At 42.4% G+C, this 17,697-nt stretch overlaps 1 protein-coding gene across 3 annotated transcripts in view; it reads right to left on the bottom strand.

Moving 5' to 3' along the window:
• The window catches only part of FAT3 (FAT atypical cadherin 3), a 670,845-nt gene that overhangs the window by 181,403 nt on the left and 471,745 nt on the right, over positions 1 to 17,697 (bottom strand). For all 3 annotated transcript variants that reach the window (XM_074984005.1, XM_074984012.1, XM_074984020.1), the window contains exons 5-6: positions 15,631 to 15,945; positions 11,252 to 11,462 (exon numbers count right to left, since the gene is read on the bottom strand). In XM_074984005.1, the coding sequence (XP_074840106.1) occupies positions 11,252 to 11,462; positions 15,631 to 15,945 (526 nt within the window). The remainder of the gene's footprint in view (positions 1 to 11,251; positions 11,463 to 15,630; positions 15,946 to 17,697) is intronic.

Below are 17,697 nucleotides of genomic sequence, written 5' to 3'. Positions count from 1 at the left end.
GAAGGAGTATGGCCTATTACAAATTGTGGAAAAAACAATTAGAGAAAAGTACTGCTAATTTCAAAGACATGTAACTATCTGTCAGAAGAGGTCAAATAATATCTGTCTTTCAGAAATAATTTAACAGATTTGATAAGAGAGACATCAAAAACATTCTCAAACCAAAATAAATCTCTAAAATTTGTCTTTGTATTTTACATCAGAGTTGTCCCCAATACAGACAACCAGTAAACTATCCTGCTAAACCAAATTACCTACAGCAGTGCAAAAAATATTCCAGCAGCTCATAAAAAAACAAAAAAAAAATAAAATAAAATAAAGAAAAGCCATAAAGAGCTGAAGCTAAAAGGTTTACCAAGAATATTCTACCACAGCTACGCTACTTAAGTTAGGACTGCACAAAGGCGTCTGATTGCCGGAACTGCAGCTGTGCTTTCCCCCTGTTAAGGTGACCATTTTAAATATCCCAATTTCATAGGGACAGTCTCCATATTTGGGGCCTTGTCTGGTACCCATGCCCATTACTCCCCAGTTTGCCTTCTAGACATCGTGCTCAGTTATACAGAGGAGTTTATTATTGTTCCAACTCTGATATTTTCTGGGGCCTGGGGTGAGGGAGGAAGAGGAATAAGATGAGGCTGAGAAAGAACTCTAAAGCTATTCTAGTTAAGTGTCAGTAACTGCCATTCTAAGAGTGCCGCACAGTAGTGAGATCCAAAGAAACCTGTCTCCTGTCCTGTTCCACCAGAGAACTGAGCCTAAGAGGCACACCCTTTCTGCCTAGCTGAACCAGCTACTGTTCCCAGCCATTATGGATACTTAATACTTTTTAACTGCTAGTGGAAGATTACCTGTCCTTGACATTTAATTAAAAATTATGGTGTTATCAAGTTATTTGAAAATGGCTATAAGATCTTAACTTTGTGGGTATTTTTAAGCTAACCCAAAAAAAGAGAGAGGTCATCTCCCAATTAAAGTTTTGAATTGATTTACTTGGTAAAAACGGTGGAAAAAAAAAGTCACGCATGGGGAAAAAAATCTTTTGAAGAAGTGAATTTACAGACAGTTTCCAGGAACCTGTGCTGAAGAGAAGCTTGCCTTGGGACAGTCTGCACTTTTCAAAGGCAAGGTTTCACGGTGATAACCATGAGAAATAAAATGAAAGATTTTAATTTAAAATGTTTAATAATGATCTTAATGAGCAATCAAAAATCATCTGTTATCAGCACACACTTCCAAGGAAACTCTGCCTCAAATGCTTCAAAGAAGTTAAAACTATGAGATTAACAATAATGCCCTTTCCTTGCTTGCTAAATATAGTGTTGAGGATGACGACAATGCAGACTGCTCAATGCTGCGCCACAAATAACACCCATCTCTCCTTGGTCTATGAGTCACAGACAACTTTGACCAGCTCCATAATCGTAACCCTAAAATTAAGAATTTTAATTCAACTGGATTAATAGCAAGGGCTCCAATATGGCTTTCTATATTTCTCTCCAGCTGGATCTACATAATGAGATAAATGTGAATTTAAGGCACTTAGCTCGATATTACCACGTAACTGTCTTTACTGTAAATACCCTTAGCTCGATTTAGGGAGCACTCATACCGATATTACAATATCATTGGTAAGTGCTGGGTGCAGTGTCAAGCTCGAATTCAACAGTTTGATTAAAGGCCAGTGTGGACACACCACAGGTTAAAATCAAATTTACTAGCCTCCAGAGGTGTCCCGGATGTAACCCACAATGCCCCACAGTGCTCTGCTCTGGCCGCTGCTCTCCAGGTGTGCAGCAATTAGGTAACAGGACGACCAAGAATTTCAAAATGGGACCAGTAAGCCTGTGGCTGTGGGCTTATGTTTGTATGAGAGCCTGAGCAATGTCTTTCTTTCTTTGCTATCAGTGCTGTGAGCACATCTACCCATCACAAATAGCCCCTGCAGGGAGTTTGTGGTTCTGTCCCTACACATGGTATTTTTTTCTGCACTGCCTGGTGACAGCCGCTGCCCTGCCACCCCACATGGCAACAAGGCTGTTGTGGAAGTTGTGCTTGCATATCAGGCCGAGAAACTTCTCAGTGGTTTACATTTGTGTGCGAACCTCTCTCCCTTCTCCACAGGTGCCACACAGTCGGGGTCTTTCCTGAGCTCAGTCACATCACAGGTGTAGCCCTGGACCAAATAAAAGGACGTGCCTGCCATTCAAGGCTGACCATACTGCCAGGCAGCACCACGTCCTGGCTTGCATGAGGATTAGGGCTCCAAGGGTGGGGAAGAATTTCAGGGGCCTGCAGCCGCAGGGGGGAAGTCTCTCCCGGAGGCTAAGAAAGATTGGTGGGGGGACTACTTCAATTGGCCCTCATCCTAAATATACATTCGGGGCTTTTCCGAGGCACAGGGGGACTACTCCAACTGACACCCTGCCAAAAATACTGTCTGGACCTCTCTGCCACCAGGGGGAAGTCTGTCCCAGTGGCTAAGATCTTTGGGGGCTTGATACCAATGGGGGAAGTGTCTTCCAGCGACTCAGATATTCAGGAACTTGCAGCCACCGGTGGTGGGAGGGCTGGGGGAGGTCTCCCCTGGTAGCTGGTATACTCGAGGGCTTGCAGCTGCTGGGGGAGATGCTCCCTTGGCAACTAAGATATTCAGGGGCCTGCAGCCACCAGGAGGAAGTCTCTCCCAATGGCTAAGACGTCCAGGGACTTGATGCCGACAGAGGGAAGTCTTCCCCAGTGGCTAAGATATTTCGGGACTTGCTGCTGATGGGGGCTGGGGGAGTAGTGTCTCCCAGTGGCTAACATACCCAGGGGCTTGCTGCTGCAGGAGGGAAGTCTTCCCCGGTGGCTAAGATAGTAAGGGGACTACTTCAACATTTTAACCGGCTCTGCAGCCGCAGACCACATCCCCACTTCCAAAAATAGTTTTGGGGGCTTGCTGTCCATTGCAGACACCTGCTGGTTTGATAGTGCTGTTATAACACCTTTTTCCTAACATTTTCTGTCTTCATGCTTTGACACCCTAGAAACACAGGGAGGAAGGCCAGTTGACGTTCTTGTTTCTGTTGTAAGTTCAGTGTATGAGATTTTGCTGCCATCCCCCGTGCTGGCAATGTCTGTGCAGTGAAGAGGGAAGACAATAATATTTTTTCCTACCCTTTTCTATCCTCTTTCTTCTAACTTTGTGAATACAGTCTGCCCCATGTTATTTTCAGGGATCGGATGCAATCCTGGGAGGGGTGATGGTCAGCGGATGGCCAGTTGAGAACACGTGCACAGAAGCCTTATAGTGCACTGGAAAGGCCAAGACCCTCCCCCTCATCAACTCTCTTTTCTCAAAAACCTTCCTATCATCTCTTTCTTCTCAGGGTTCCTGTGTTATTTGCAGGGATTGGATGCAATTATGGAAGGCCAGTTGAGAGTTAAGTTACAGAAGAGATTTCTATGAACTTTTTGCCATCTCTCTGGAGGCCCTACTTTTCCTTCCTTCTGACTGGAAAAAAATGGACATTTGCTTAACACAGGAGGGGACAACGCAAGGTGGGAAGATGATGTCAAAGATCAGCAAACATACTCAGAATGCTATGGGGACGAGGGACCTGTGGGATAGGCTCCCACATTGCAGTACTGCAACTGTCGATGTTTGCTAATTGAGGGTGGCATCAATAAGTCGACTTTGTAAGGAGCGCGTGGGGAGGTGAAGATAGTCAAAATCAAATTTATAAATTCCAGAGTTACAAAATCAGTATTAATATATTCAATTTTATCTCATTTAGTGTAGATGCAGCCTCCCTCTCTCTCTTTCTCCTGTCCCTCCCACCACAGGCTGGGCTGTGTTTAAAAGTTTGATATGAAATAGTGTGCTACTGAGGTCCAAGAGTTTGGTCAAAGAACTGAGTTTGCATTTTGGCATGAGGTTTGCTATCAACCAAATCTCTGGTGGGTTTGAGGGCCAGATTTAAGATTGTTTGTATTTAGCATCAGCTGTAGGCAGTGGAGAATTTGTCACTTGATTATTTAATTTATGGGAATGACCTCTAGGTAGCCCTGATAATTTTGAGATGTTCCTCTCTTCTTGCATACACCAGGGGCAAATCAGATTAGTCTCAGAGAGTTTTAGGGCTTGGCTGCCCTGCAAACAATGAGGTGTTTCCAAAAGTGTATTGAAATGCTGAAGCCTTCCTAGTAAAATAGACCCTATATTCTTAATTGTAACAGCTTGTGTAAACATATTGACTGCATAGACAGACTCCCAGGAGGCAATGACAGATGAATCCAACAGGGAACAGGTGTTTCCCAAAATCAAAATCATATCAAGATTTTTACTGCTGGAACCTGCCTCTCCCCAGTCCAAGACATTAGGGACATAGAAAGCAAAGCGGAAGTGATGCAAAAACTAGGGAAAGAAGGGATAAAAAATTAATGGAATTAAATTATTTTGTGACAAGTGCTTGTACCAACTTCCTTCCAAAGGATACTTTGAGAGCTGGGGGGTGGAGGGGAGAGAGGCAGGACCCTAGACATGCAGAGGGGGACGGAGCTTCAAGCGCTGCCCCTGCCCACTTAGGAAATTTTCTGTGTCTATTGGCTGGAAACTGGTCAATGGGAGCTGAGAAATTGGACTGGACTGTCCCACACCCAGGGAACTCTCTCAGCTCCTGTTGGCTGGATGCACAAAACTGACCAATGGAAACGGAGAGATTTTGCTGGGGGTGGGGGCAGGGCAGAACAATTTCTCAGCTCCCATTGACAGGTTTGTGGCCTAGCCACAGACAGATTTTGCTAGGGGTGGGAGCAGGAACCCCTCCCTGCCAGGACAGAGAGCCACATGGAAGCCTGTCCGAGAGTGCTGCTGACCAGGAGCTGCAAAGTGCCTTCTGGCCAGAGTCTGCTTCTGGCACCTCACCCCAACTTCCTCCCAGATTCTGCACCCCCTATTATTCTCCCAGCCCAGAATCCTCTCCTGCACCCATACCCTCTCCTGGAGCCTGCACCCCCATACCCTGCCGCAGGTCAAAACCTCCTCCTTCATCCAAACTTACTCTCTGACCTTCCACTCTCTCTTGCACCCCAGTCTTCTACCACGAGCTCCCTTCTGCACCCAACCTCCCTTCGGTGCCCAGCCTCTGTCCTGTGCTATAAAAATGTGCAGCCCTTGACCACTTATCAAAATCTTGTCATACTCCCCGGCATCAAAAATTGTTTGCCCACCCCTGCTTTAGAGGATGGCTAAGGAGGTGCAGAGTTCGTATGTGGTCTCCCTGCAAGCTGCTGGTGTAGAATGTACTTAAAGGGCTATTTTATTTGCACCTGTGTAAGCTTCTGTAATGCAGAGTTTCACACACAGCTGAAGGATATTTGGAAGGTTTCAAGAAGGGTGATTAAGGATGAAAGGAGTTGAGCAAGAATGACATCTGCTTCAGCACTTCAGTTCTATTACAAGACACCACTAAGCACGTGGGGGTAGGGGGAGCCACACACTGCTAAGGTCCTGGAACAGCTGGTTTACTCTGGCTGTACCTGGTTCTGGCAAATTAGAACTCAAGCTTTTGGTGGCCTTTTGCTGCTTTTTACTTCACCTTCTCTGACTGCACCAGGAAATGGCTCTTTTCTCACTTGGCCCCTGAAGCGCAGTAGGGTCAGCCTGACCATTTCTATCTCTAGGGAGCCTGTGTCTGTGAAACTCTCTGACTTTGTCCCTGATCCTTGTGTACTGTGGTTCCCTTAGACTGGGGTGGCAGAATCCTCCTATCACATAGGCTGCTTGTCTCAATTGCAGGTCCAAATCTTTAAGGTCCTGGATTGTGTCCTTCTCCTGCTGCAAACTCTTTTATGAGGAAACGGGAAGTGTGAGTTTTGTGAAATTTTGCACATGGGGTAACCTCTGTGTGGGAGACTAGAAGACATAGGAGATACATTTAAATCTGGATATGTGACACTTAGTTCTGACACTCTTGGAGACTGGCTCCTGAATCTTGCTGAATGAGACTCTCTTGTATCTGGAAGACTGACCACGCCCCTCATATCTCTTTTGAAACCTTGCTACTTGATCATGTATGAGAGAATTGGGGACATTTTTAAACTGATGCATGGAGGGGAACTTCTGGGTTGCTGGCTTCTTGTCATGGTGCTCCTACACTAAGAACAGACACATGTAACTTTCTCGATGGAATTAGCCTGGCTAATGGCCTCATCAAAACCATCATAAACACTCTTGAGGCAGGCTGACCAAAAGAATTTATAGTACTAGAGATAATTTCTAAAGCTGAACATGAGAAAAAATGCCCATTGCAGGGCCCAGTGGATCTGTATACTCTGGTGCTGGTGAGGAAATATGGCATGCTTTCTGTCTTCTCTTTTACATTCTTCCTCTGATTCTGTTCTGAAGTTTTACTTTCTGTTTAGAGCGTAAAAGTGCAGTCAAGCCCCAGGCAAGAAAGAAGACTACAGTGAATTTAAGAAGGTCTCTACAGATGACATCTGGCTGAAGAGGGCACATTTCTTAGCTCTTTCCCCTGGCACCCACAGGTTGAATGTGCCAAATTCAGCTACTTGGCAGGTCTCCTCAGAGATGGTGCAACTCTGAGTGTCCAGGTTTGCCATGTTTGTGAGGGAAATAGAAAAGGAGTTTGGTAGTTGCTTCTGTTTTGAGGAGCAGAACCCCAAATCAATATTTGTCCTGAAAGGACAGGGAGGGGAAAATCTTGCTTGGTCCTGCCTCAAAATGAGTTAAAATCCTAGGAGGCTAATAGAAAAAAACAGGATGACTGAACCACTGCTCTGAGGCACAATAATGGAAAGGGAATTGACAGATTCCCAGGCACAAAGGAAGAATCCAAACTGCATCTGGCATTTTAGAGAGAGGCCACCCAAATTACTGAGACATGGGGAGAGGTTGGGATGAGAAATTTATCTTTCTAGTATTGATGGATCTACAATAAATCTATATGCTTCCAAAACAGGTACCAAGTATCTGATTTCAACTGCAATATTCAGTTAAAACATTGCTTATGTTAGAAATATTAGTAACATAACATGCAAAGCAAGACTTCGTATGTAGCACATTATCTTAGAGAGAAAAGGACACTGCAGAGATATTTTGAAATTTTAACAAAGTAACTGTTAGTAGCAAATTCAAGCCTGTGATTCTACTGAGAACCTGAGAAGGGGTGGTGGGGAAAAGATGTAGGGGAAAATATTAAGAAATATTTTACACAATTCTCATAGCAGATGATTCAAAAGAGGCTGGGGAATCACATGTTTTTGGCGTTCAGCGAAAATTGGTGCAATGAGTTTTAAAAGAAAGGAAAGGAGTATATATTATTATTAGCCAGGGATCCTGTTATTTAAGTACAGTGGGGAAGGCAGGTCCTGCTCTAGTTATAAAAGGTATCTGTCTTTTTAAAAGTGTACCATAAGGAGTAGAAGGAAGGGATGGAGAGAGACCTATTGGGAGAGTGCTGGAAGGGTTTTGTGCAACATGCTACTCAGGCAACAATCAGCACCGTGCAGCTCAGCTAACGCAATTAAAGCAGCATCCTAAATAGTGTACAACTCCCTTCCCCAGTACTAAGGAGTGAAAGGACAGAGAGAGGGCTCAGTTTAAGTCAGAACCAAAAAGAACCTCAACTTTCTTGGAGCTTCTATTCCACTGAAAACAAATTCCTTCTCAAACAGTGATTAAATATAACACAAATTGAGAAAATGGGCTCTTGGGTACAGGGCCTTTCCAATGCAGTGCTGTGGGCTCTGTATGACCTGACTGACATATTGAATACATGCTGAAAGCAGAAATCAGGTTTCACTTTTCAACACTTATTGATCAGAAGGCAGCCTCACAAATTAAACAAACAGGCAAGTGGATATCAGAAAGAATAATAAAGGGAAACCATTACCCAGGGACATTGTGCTTCTCAGTTGTTTTATGAAGTCCATAAACATAAAGGTTGAACTCCAAACTCTGGGTTAAATCAGGAACTTCTAGAAGCATCCAGGACTCCATGAGACATTCATGGAGTTACAAGTGCCAAATTCGGTTCAGGGCCTGGTAGCTGCTATCTTTTAGTATTGCTCATAAGCAGCTGTCTGGAGCCATCAGTCCCTCAGCGCTTCCCGTATGGTAACTGACATGCATTACAAGCAGCTAAAATAATCTAATGTAAATTACATGGATTGTTAGCTCTTTGTGGAAGGGACTTTCTTTTGTTCTTAGTTTGCACAGCACCTAGCACATTGGAGGTCCTGGTTCATGCCTGGTGCTACTAGGTACTACTGCAGTACCACTAAAGTAGATGGCCATAGATGCAGAGTAGGGAATGATCCTGCAATGCACTGAGAAGAACTGAGTGCCACAACTCCCATTAAAGTCAACAAAAGTTAGGAACTCAACACCTCTTGACACTGGCTCAACATCTTCCAGCATCAAACCCACGAGCAGTTAGAGACAATGTTACAGTGATGTGCTTTTTTGTTTTTTGGGTTTTTTGTTTTGTTTCAGGAGGGAAAAGGGAATGAACTAAAACCTATTTAAAAAGTATTTAAGTGATTCTAGCTTTAGGTACCATATTAAATTACAAACTTAGGGCTCTAATTACCATGCATGCTCTTCATCAGCCTCTGAGCAGGAAACTTGTTGAGCACCATTCCGAGTAGGTGCTGGAGGAAAGGAAAAGTTATAACAATGCATAAGAATGTAGCTGGAAAGCAGCGGCCTTCTCTCAGACTTAAACTTGGGAGCATTATAATGGCAGAATTCACTGAGCCAAAGACAAAGTGTGATAAAGGGCAGAGTTCAACAAGAAGTCTGAATTCAAAAAGTGGCAATAAAATCCATGATGGGGAGGCTAGGGGGTCTTCCCTGGGGACTATAACTAAGGTCAGCAAGAGGAAAGGAATGTAAACATGATGCTGATATGAAGTATCCATACTGTGCTAAAACTATCACAGAATGCTAGTAAAACATGTCTTTTACTCCTCCCAAAGGGCTAACAGGAACCTCAGAGCACAATGACAGCACTGTGTTTAACTTTTAGGATGTCTGGCATCTCAAGAACAATGAGAAGTCCCATGGCACCTAAAATACTAACAAACTTATTAGGGCATAAGCTTTTGGAGGCTGCAGCTCATGTAATCAGATGCATGAAGTGAAAGCTTTGGTTGGCAGGTGTTTACATATACATACAAAGATGGGAGAGTTACATCACTGCTAGTGAGGCTAATTCAATAAGAATGGATGTGACCCACTTACAGTAGGGATAAGAAGGTGAGACTATCTAAAGGGAAAATTATTTGTAATGAGCTACCCATATGCAGTGTGTATTCAGACTCATATAGTGTTAATATTGCATATGAATTCCAGCTCTGCAGTTGCACACTGCAGTCTTTTTTTAAAAACAAGAGCCCTGTGGCACCTTATAGGCTAACAGATATTTTGGGGCATAAGCTTTTGTTGGCAAAGACCCACTGTCTGATGAAGTGGCTCTTTGCCCATGAAAGCTTATTCTCCAAAATATCTGTTAGTCTATAAGGTGCCACAGGACTCTTGTTCTTTTTGAAGATACAGACTAACTCAGCCACCCCTCTGATATGAGTCTTTAGTTGTTGTTGTTGTTGTTGCTCAAATATGGTAACTTTCAAGCCTGTAATTGTATGTCCAAGGAAGTTAAAGTGCTCTCCTACTGGTTTTTGTATGTCACCATCCTTGGTGTCTGATTTTTGTGTCTATTTATTCTTTTGTGTAGAGACAGTCTGGTTTTCCAATGTACGTGGCAGAGGGGCATTGCTGGCGCATGATGGTATATAACACATTAGTAGAAATTCAGGTGAATGAGCCCTTGATGTTATGGGTGGTGCGGCTAGGTCCTATGATGGTGTCATTAGAGTAGACGTGGACAGAGTTGGCATTGGGGTTTGTTGCAGAGATTGGTTCCTGGGTTACTGTTTCTGTTGTGTGGTGCATACTTGGTGGTGAGTATCTGTGGCAGATTGGGGGCCTGTCTGTGAGGGAAGACTGGCCTGCATCCCAAGGATTGTGAGAGCGAGGGATCATCATCTAGGATACCTTGTCAATCCTTGACGATATTTACCACAGAGACACCATCGGAAGATGTAACTACATCAGCTGTACTATCAAGGGCTCATTCACATGATATACGCCACCATGTGCCAGCAAGGTTACAAATATGTTAAATGAGTTGTCCAAACCCAGAAAATAAATCAGTGGCAGAGCCATGAACACACCTCAGGAATGCTGATCCCTATTCCTCTGTTCCAACTACTGAGCAATATGCCTCTGTCCCTCATTTTCTGATATCCACAGATCTACTTCATTTACTGTTGTTACCATGCTTGCCTTCTATTCCCCTACCTTTATAAAACAAACTACGGAAAGCAAACGAGGCAATTTTGTGCTTGAAATCTCACATCTAAACTTATTTCTCTTTTTCAGCCTGCATTCAAAATGATCATTTTGGTGGCTCCATTTGCAACCCGCATGCCAATGCCACTCACACCATTTTTTTTCCTCATTCCCCATTTTAAATGGACAGCATTGAACTGTAAAACATTAGAATTCTCTTTTTGTACTAAACTGTGAAAATCTGTGAATACAGGGATAATAATTGGATATGATAAAAGCTGTCAGGAAAAAAAGAGTGTTTCATGTCCATCCTGTCACAGGCACTTAAGAAAAATGTAATATAATTTGCTTCAAAGAACTTGTTAAAAAAAGGCAGCTTGGATAGTTGTATTTTAGCAAATGTGTTTGCACTAAGGGTACCTTCTGTTGAACAGTTCTGCCCACAAGCTGTCTGTAGAATATAGAACATCTCTCGAGCATGCTTGCCACCTTGAAGCAGGGCAGTCGGAAGCAGAAAAAAAAGAACAGAATGCAGAAAAAAGGTGAAGAAAAGAGAAATGAGGGACAGCAAGTCTAAGTACCATAAATACATTTAGAAATGAGATTAGCAAAGTATGACAATAGAATTTAAATGACAGACAACATTAAAATTGCAGTAAATAACATACTATGAAAAAAAAAACGATCCAGCCATACAGCGCTTTCTTTTCAGCTTAGCTAAGGAGTCATAACCAAAGCATGAGTATTATTATTCTATCAAATTAGGCATCTTCAATGCAGCATTTCACATTTTTAAGTTGGGGGATAATTCACTACTAGTTTTCTCACTCTCAAAACCACACATTATGAGGTGTTTTTCTTCATATGTCATAACACTCATTTCAAACTTACCAACTACATCAAACCACAAAGGTATATTGGAGGGTTGCACCGAGACCACGCCCACAATTTCTGTCACTCTATCGCTTTCCATGACAGTGAAGTTGTAGAAGGGCTCATCGAAAGTCAGTGATACTGGCGAGGGTACAGGTTTCTTAATCCACTCAATATGGAGGCGCGCAGTTGAAGACTTCTGGGGCCGTCCATTATCTACTGCTTTTATCTGTTACACACAGAGAGAACACATACATTGGCTAAACCTGCTGCTCTGCCGAGGCACCTTGAAGATGTCAACCCAGAGTAAAGATGGGTGTATTTCTGTGAAACCTTTCAACAAATCTATCTATCTATCTATCTATATACATACACATATATATTTGGTAAAAAATATTATTGTAAAAGTTCTGATCTTTCAGTGAAAATCTGAACACTTGGAAAAGCTGCTGGCCTCCTGGGAATTGTATTCTGAGGCTCTCACGCTCCCTATTCTCCAATTTCGTCCATGCAACAACCCCCAGCTGGCAGCACAGTTATTCCTCCTGGGGAGGGAGCAGTTGGACCATCAGAGCCCTGATGAATGATGGGGGGAGATAACCCTGTCATGGGAGGACTAGGGGAACATGAGGAAACTGAACAACTGTTCCTGAGAAACTGTCACAGGATATCCAACTCAAAGTATTTCAGTTTTAGCCTAAATATGTAAGCTTGCTACAGTTCCGTAGCGTTGTGGCCCAAAGGGACCTCCTGTGCGTTTAAAGCCAATAAATGCCACACACACCCCACACCTGCCTGCAAGCAGATACTTTTCACTTACCAAAGTTTCATTTAGTTATAAACTTAATTGACTACAGGTTGTACCACCCTTATCTGGCATGCTTGGGACCTGACAGGTCCTGAACAAAAGAATTTGCTGGATGAGGGGAGATCCAGAACTTCTGCACCCTGACAGCCCTGCACTCCAGGGCTACTGGCTTTCCAGCCTTCCTCCCCTGGGACTTCAGCCCCAGCCTGGGTTCCCTGGGGCTGCCAAGGGCCTCCAGCTCCCAGCCCTACCCTGCTGTGAAACAGGAGGGAACTGTGGCTGCATGTCCTGTGCTGCTGTGGCATAGGCAGGGGCTCTGGCTTCTGGCCCCCACACTGCTGTAGGGCAGGCAGGGTCTCCGCTCCCAGCCCCACTGGGGCTCCTGCACTGGTCCGGTACTCTCTTGCCCAGGAACATCTGATATTGCTGGATTGGGAGAGTACCAGATTTGAGAGGTGCACCCTGTACCAATTTTTGTGTTAAATTAATATACGTGACCCTAATCTCTGAGACAGACTTTAACTCTGAAGGGGTTGTCACTGCTTATTGGTCTTCTCTGCAGTTCTGAGACAGATAAAATTGTGTCAGGGGTTTGAAGAGATCCTTTTTATGCAAACGAGGTAGAAACCACTACAAATGGCACTGCCAGATAACCTCTGCAATGCTGTAGGGAGGTATGACCTCACAAAATACATACTGAATACAGAGGGATTTCAAAATGATAGATCAGTACCCACTCTGCCCCACAGCTTAACTCCATAGACTTTACATACGCCGCAATTTTGTGATATTGGGCATTACTATTTTGTCATTCAAACATGAGAAAAAAGCAAGAAGGCTTTTACATTAAAGAGATGTAAAGATCTATATTTGCTTGTCAGGCCATGTTAAGAAGATATGCTACAAGCAACAGACAGGTAAGAATCTCAGCTTTCAAACTATGTCACTTGTTTCCAGTCAAATAATTCATCATTTTAACCTGTTAATGGCACTGTCTAGAATTGGAGTAATGTAATTCTCATTATCTTCTCCAGATGACCTGGGTTCTGTGCCTGGCTTTGCCACTAACCTACCAGGTGACTTTTGGCAAGTCACATCACCACTCTATGACTCATTTTCCACATCTCTGAAATGGAGATACTGTAATGATATTTACCTTAGCACTCTGAGACCTGCTGATGAGAAATGTTACATGGGGTAAGTATTATTAAAAATCTTCTCAAAATTTCCCTTAATTTCACCCAATTATTCCTATTTCCAGTTGAAATAATTTCTGTATTTTGGTGTTTACACTGTTGTTATTTTCTTAATTATTTGTATCACTGTAGTCCTACTCAGAGGGCCCAACTGAGATAGCAGACCTACTGTGGCAGGCACTGTACAAACACAGATGTGATATGACACATATGTGGACACAAGTTACGTTGCCCTATTTTGCTATCATACTAGAATGGCAAAAATGTTAACTTTTCTGTACGCTACCACCCTTCAGTCTCTTAGACTGTGTCTCCACTTGCATTCCTCTTTTGAAAGAGGCATGCAAATGAGGGAAATCAAAAATGCAAATGAGGTGCCAGATTTACACATCTGGTACTTCAGTTGCATATTCTTATTTCGAAACAGCTTCTTTCGAAAGAAGAAAACCATGGTAGACACTGCTCTTTCGAAAGTAAACCCCATCTTTGAAAGGATCCTCCTTCCCACAAAAAAGGGAAGAAGGATTCTTTCAAAGATGGGGTTTACTTTCGAAACAGCAGTGTTTAAACGACTTTTCTTCTTTTGAAAGAAGCTATTTCAAAATAGGAATACGCAAATGAGGTGCCAGATATGTAAATCTGGCAGCTCCTTTGTATTTTTGATTTCCCTCACTTGCATGCCTCTTTTGAAAGAGGCATGAAAGTGGAGACACAGCCTTACAGTATTGTTTTGGGTTTTTTCAGCCCATTTTCCAAACAATTACTACCTTCCTTCACTTCAGTTTCTCTAGATTTATTTATATTGTTTATCTGCCCTCAGTGTTCTTACTTCCTCCCAATTTAGCGTTATTGGTTCTTATTATTTATATTATACTACGAATAGGTGTGGTTACAATCTAAGGGCTGGTCTATCTCAAAAGGTAGTGTGTGACAAACTGGAGCATAAATGTACAGCACTCTAGCCTGCTATGCACGAACTGGCTGTGTTGCAACTGCTGCTGCGCACTAAAAGTTCCATCTACATTTTGATCTTCTGCTGTTTCAAACTGCAGTAGGTCAAAGCATATTGCAGAACTGCTAGTGGTTGGCAGCTGGGTTCATGTGGTGTCTTAGTGTGCAGCAGCCATCTAGAGGGATGTTGATTTATAGCTCAGTTTAGTGCACAGTAGCTCTCCAGGCAGACAAGCCCTATGTGCAGGAAAAGACATGGGAGAACAAATATCTGGGTTAGAGAAGGGAGGGTGGGGGTTACAAATACAATTTCATGTGAGTGCTTTGGTCATTTATGCCAACAGCCTGAGAGTTTGGTTAATGTTCCTTTATTTTACTGTGTTTTCTAGTTATACACTATAGGAGACATTCATATATGACTAGCACATAAATTAATGGGAGTAACACACTTTTTAAAAACGTTGGCAGTATTTGCCTGTCATGTTAGCCAGTGTTGATCTTGCTGGGAAACAGATAAAGGTGGTCTGGTGAACTGTAACAAGTGGCTTGTTTTTCTGCTTGGTTGAGCAGTCTTGGGGTATGAATCTTAGTGGGAAGGTGGCCTGGGGAGAAGACTTGAACTGAACTTTACATCACAGTATTTTATTATTAATAAAGACAGCTCCTAGGAAGTGAGAGAAACCTTGCTTGCAAGACGCATTGTGAGATCTGAAAGGCACCTGGTCACAGTGCTGTTTATACTGAGACCCAGATCCCTGATGAAGATGTGAAATAAAACAGGATAAAACATCAATACTAGCAGACACCTGCACCCACTCAAAACTTTGCTGCTTATCATTATCTTTTGTTGAAGTGCCTACCACAAATTGTTTCTATCACATAAGACTGTTTCAATACATATGGATTTATAGAGTTCATATGCCTGTACATCTGATTCTGTCAATAATACCAGACATCTGCATGCAGTTTTTGTTCCCCATAAATAGTTCAGTGAGGGCCATGTTTTTTTTTACTGAAATAATTATTTCAGTGGAACACGTAGTGGGATGAAGTTACATCAGTGTAAAAGTGGTTTATACTACCTACCACAGATTATTCACTTTCACTTAGAAGCATAAACAGAGGTAGCACAATTGTGTGTATAGACAAGATGTCAGTCTGCATTTTTCCCTTGTGCATTGAAAAGACCAACTGATGCTCTGAAGAGCTACCAATCGAGCAAGCTGAACAGAACTCACTGTGCTACAGAATGCAAACATTCAGGGGAAAAAGAGCTCAATTCTTTTTATAGTTATGTCTAAAGACAGAATTTCCTAATGGGTTAAAATTTGGCTTGTAACTCCTAAATTAGGTAAATCTCATATGGGATTATTTATGCTAACTTAAAAAATATTCTTGATACATCAGATGCTGTGTGTTTATTCTGGTTAATGAATCCTTACTGTTAAGATGTCATAATTCCCTGCTGTGAATTGTTTTCTGGAAGAAACCATCCCGGTTTTCGGGTCAATAAAAAATTTCCCATCATCATTTCCATCCACGATGCTGTAAGATATTTCTGCATTCGGTCCTTCATCTTTGTCAAATGCAAAAGCTCTGTAGATTGGCTCCCCTCTTTTCTTGCGGTCCCTCTCAGGCAATTTGATCTGGTAGACTTTCTCTGGAAACTGAGGCTTATTGTCATTTTCATCCAGGACTTGAACCACCACCCAAACAGTAGATTGCTTGGGAGAGACGCCACCATCTGAGACTATCACCTGGATCAAACAAATGTAAGAAAAAGAATTATGGAATCTAAAACTAATAAAACGTTATAAATACATGAAATGATCCAAAACAAAATAATTCTTTTGCAATCAACAAGGTCCTTTAAGGAGGAATGTTCATGATAACAAATCCAACAAGTTCATGTAAGCAAAAAAGGGTACACACCAAATTCCCCAGTTGAGGGGTCAACTCAGTATTGAGCCCCACATGTAGAAATCTATTACCTGTTTTCCAAACATATTCTCCTTCTTTGTCTCTCAAACAGTGATGCCAAAAGAGACAGAAATGGAATTGGAATTAACCACTTGTTCATCAGGGGATCATGTAAGGCCTTTGCACCATTGCAATTTTTTGCTAAGAATTTTCTAGATTCATAAACGGAAGAAGATATGTTGCTTTATAGCATTTATGACAAATTGAACACATTTCTTCTTAAATTCTGAAAGGATAGCTGTCATTTTTTCATTCATTACCCAGAATCTGGCAGCTCATTAATCCCATGATTTGTATAGCTGCAGTGGAAACAGAGATACATATATCAACATAACAAAGCCAGAGACATACTTAGTCAAAACTTCTGGTGCATTGTGTAAACTGTACAGCAAGCTGACAGTAATAAATAAGCACCGTAATCTGAGGGGGAAGAAGAGTTAATTAGGAAGCTGACAGAGACTTAAAACAGAATTAATGATAATTTAAATTATGAAATATTGTGAAAATGAAATGATCCATGATCAGCTAGAACTAAAATAAAAAATCTGTAATATGGCTAGCTTTCTAGAAAAACCTATACACTTTTCAAGCCTTCCCCCTATCTTTCAAGTACAATTTTAACAAGTTAAGTAATAAGGCAGAAAGAGACTTCTGCTGGCATAAAAGAAACTTGGATTTGCTTTCAATTAACTTTGATAACATGCCAATTCCCAAAGTAGCAATTTTTGAGGGTGGACAGCCAAGATATTACATGCTTTCTAGTCTGGCTGTAGTGACCATTAGTGGTGATGGCTCTGGCGGTTAACTGCTCAGCGGATTATCTTTGTCTCACTGGTTCTCTTTTTATTTTTCTCCACAGAAAACGAAGTCCCATCTCCCAATCCTCAAAGAAAGCAAAGTTGTTCTCGAAACCCTATTCCCTGACATGGCTCACTCCCTGCAATTATTTCGCATCCCAGATTTACAGTAAATGATGAAGTGGCCTTGGGATCAGCAACAGAAGCACAGTGTTTTCTAGCAAGGAGGCAAGCTGGGGTTTTTTAACCACAGTTTTAAAGACTGAAACCATGGAAAGTGCTGAACTAGTAGCTGTGGAGTCACAACCCTCTATTTACAGGCAACAACTGGTAGAGCAGCACACATACATCAGCAATATAAAACTGTCTGCGTCATGCAATTGACTCATTTGAGGAATGGGACCTGCTCTAATCAGAGATGATCAGCCCTGGGCCTCTCTCTTCAGAGGCTGTCAACATGGGTGCCAATTAGCACTGGTTGGGAATGTAGTGTTATGATGTGCACTCTTGTATGCTGAGAAATGGACTGAGACCATCATATTTTTCACAGGCCACTAGACCACGATCTATCGGTCTCTAGTGGAGCAACAAGCAACTTAGCGATGAAAGACACTGCTCATTGCTGTTCAGCTCAGCCAAACAGTTCCTCAACACCACACTTTTAAAACAGCTATTTATCATTTTAAAAAGGTGGCACGAGTGGTAGCTGGTCTTTCCCTCCCATCCTGTGAA

This window comes from Carettochelys insculpta, chromosome 1, assembly GCF_033958435.1.
Source record: "Carettochelys insculpta isolate YL-2023 chromosome 1, ASM3395843v1, whole genome shotgun sequence".
In the NCBI taxonomy this organism is placed as follows: domain Eukaryota; kingdom Metazoa; phylum Chordata; order Testudines; family Carettochelyidae; genus Carettochelys; species Carettochelys insculpta.
The sequence above is the reverse complement of the archived record's forward strand: the minus strand, read 5'-3'. Positions and strand labels throughout refer to the sequence as shown.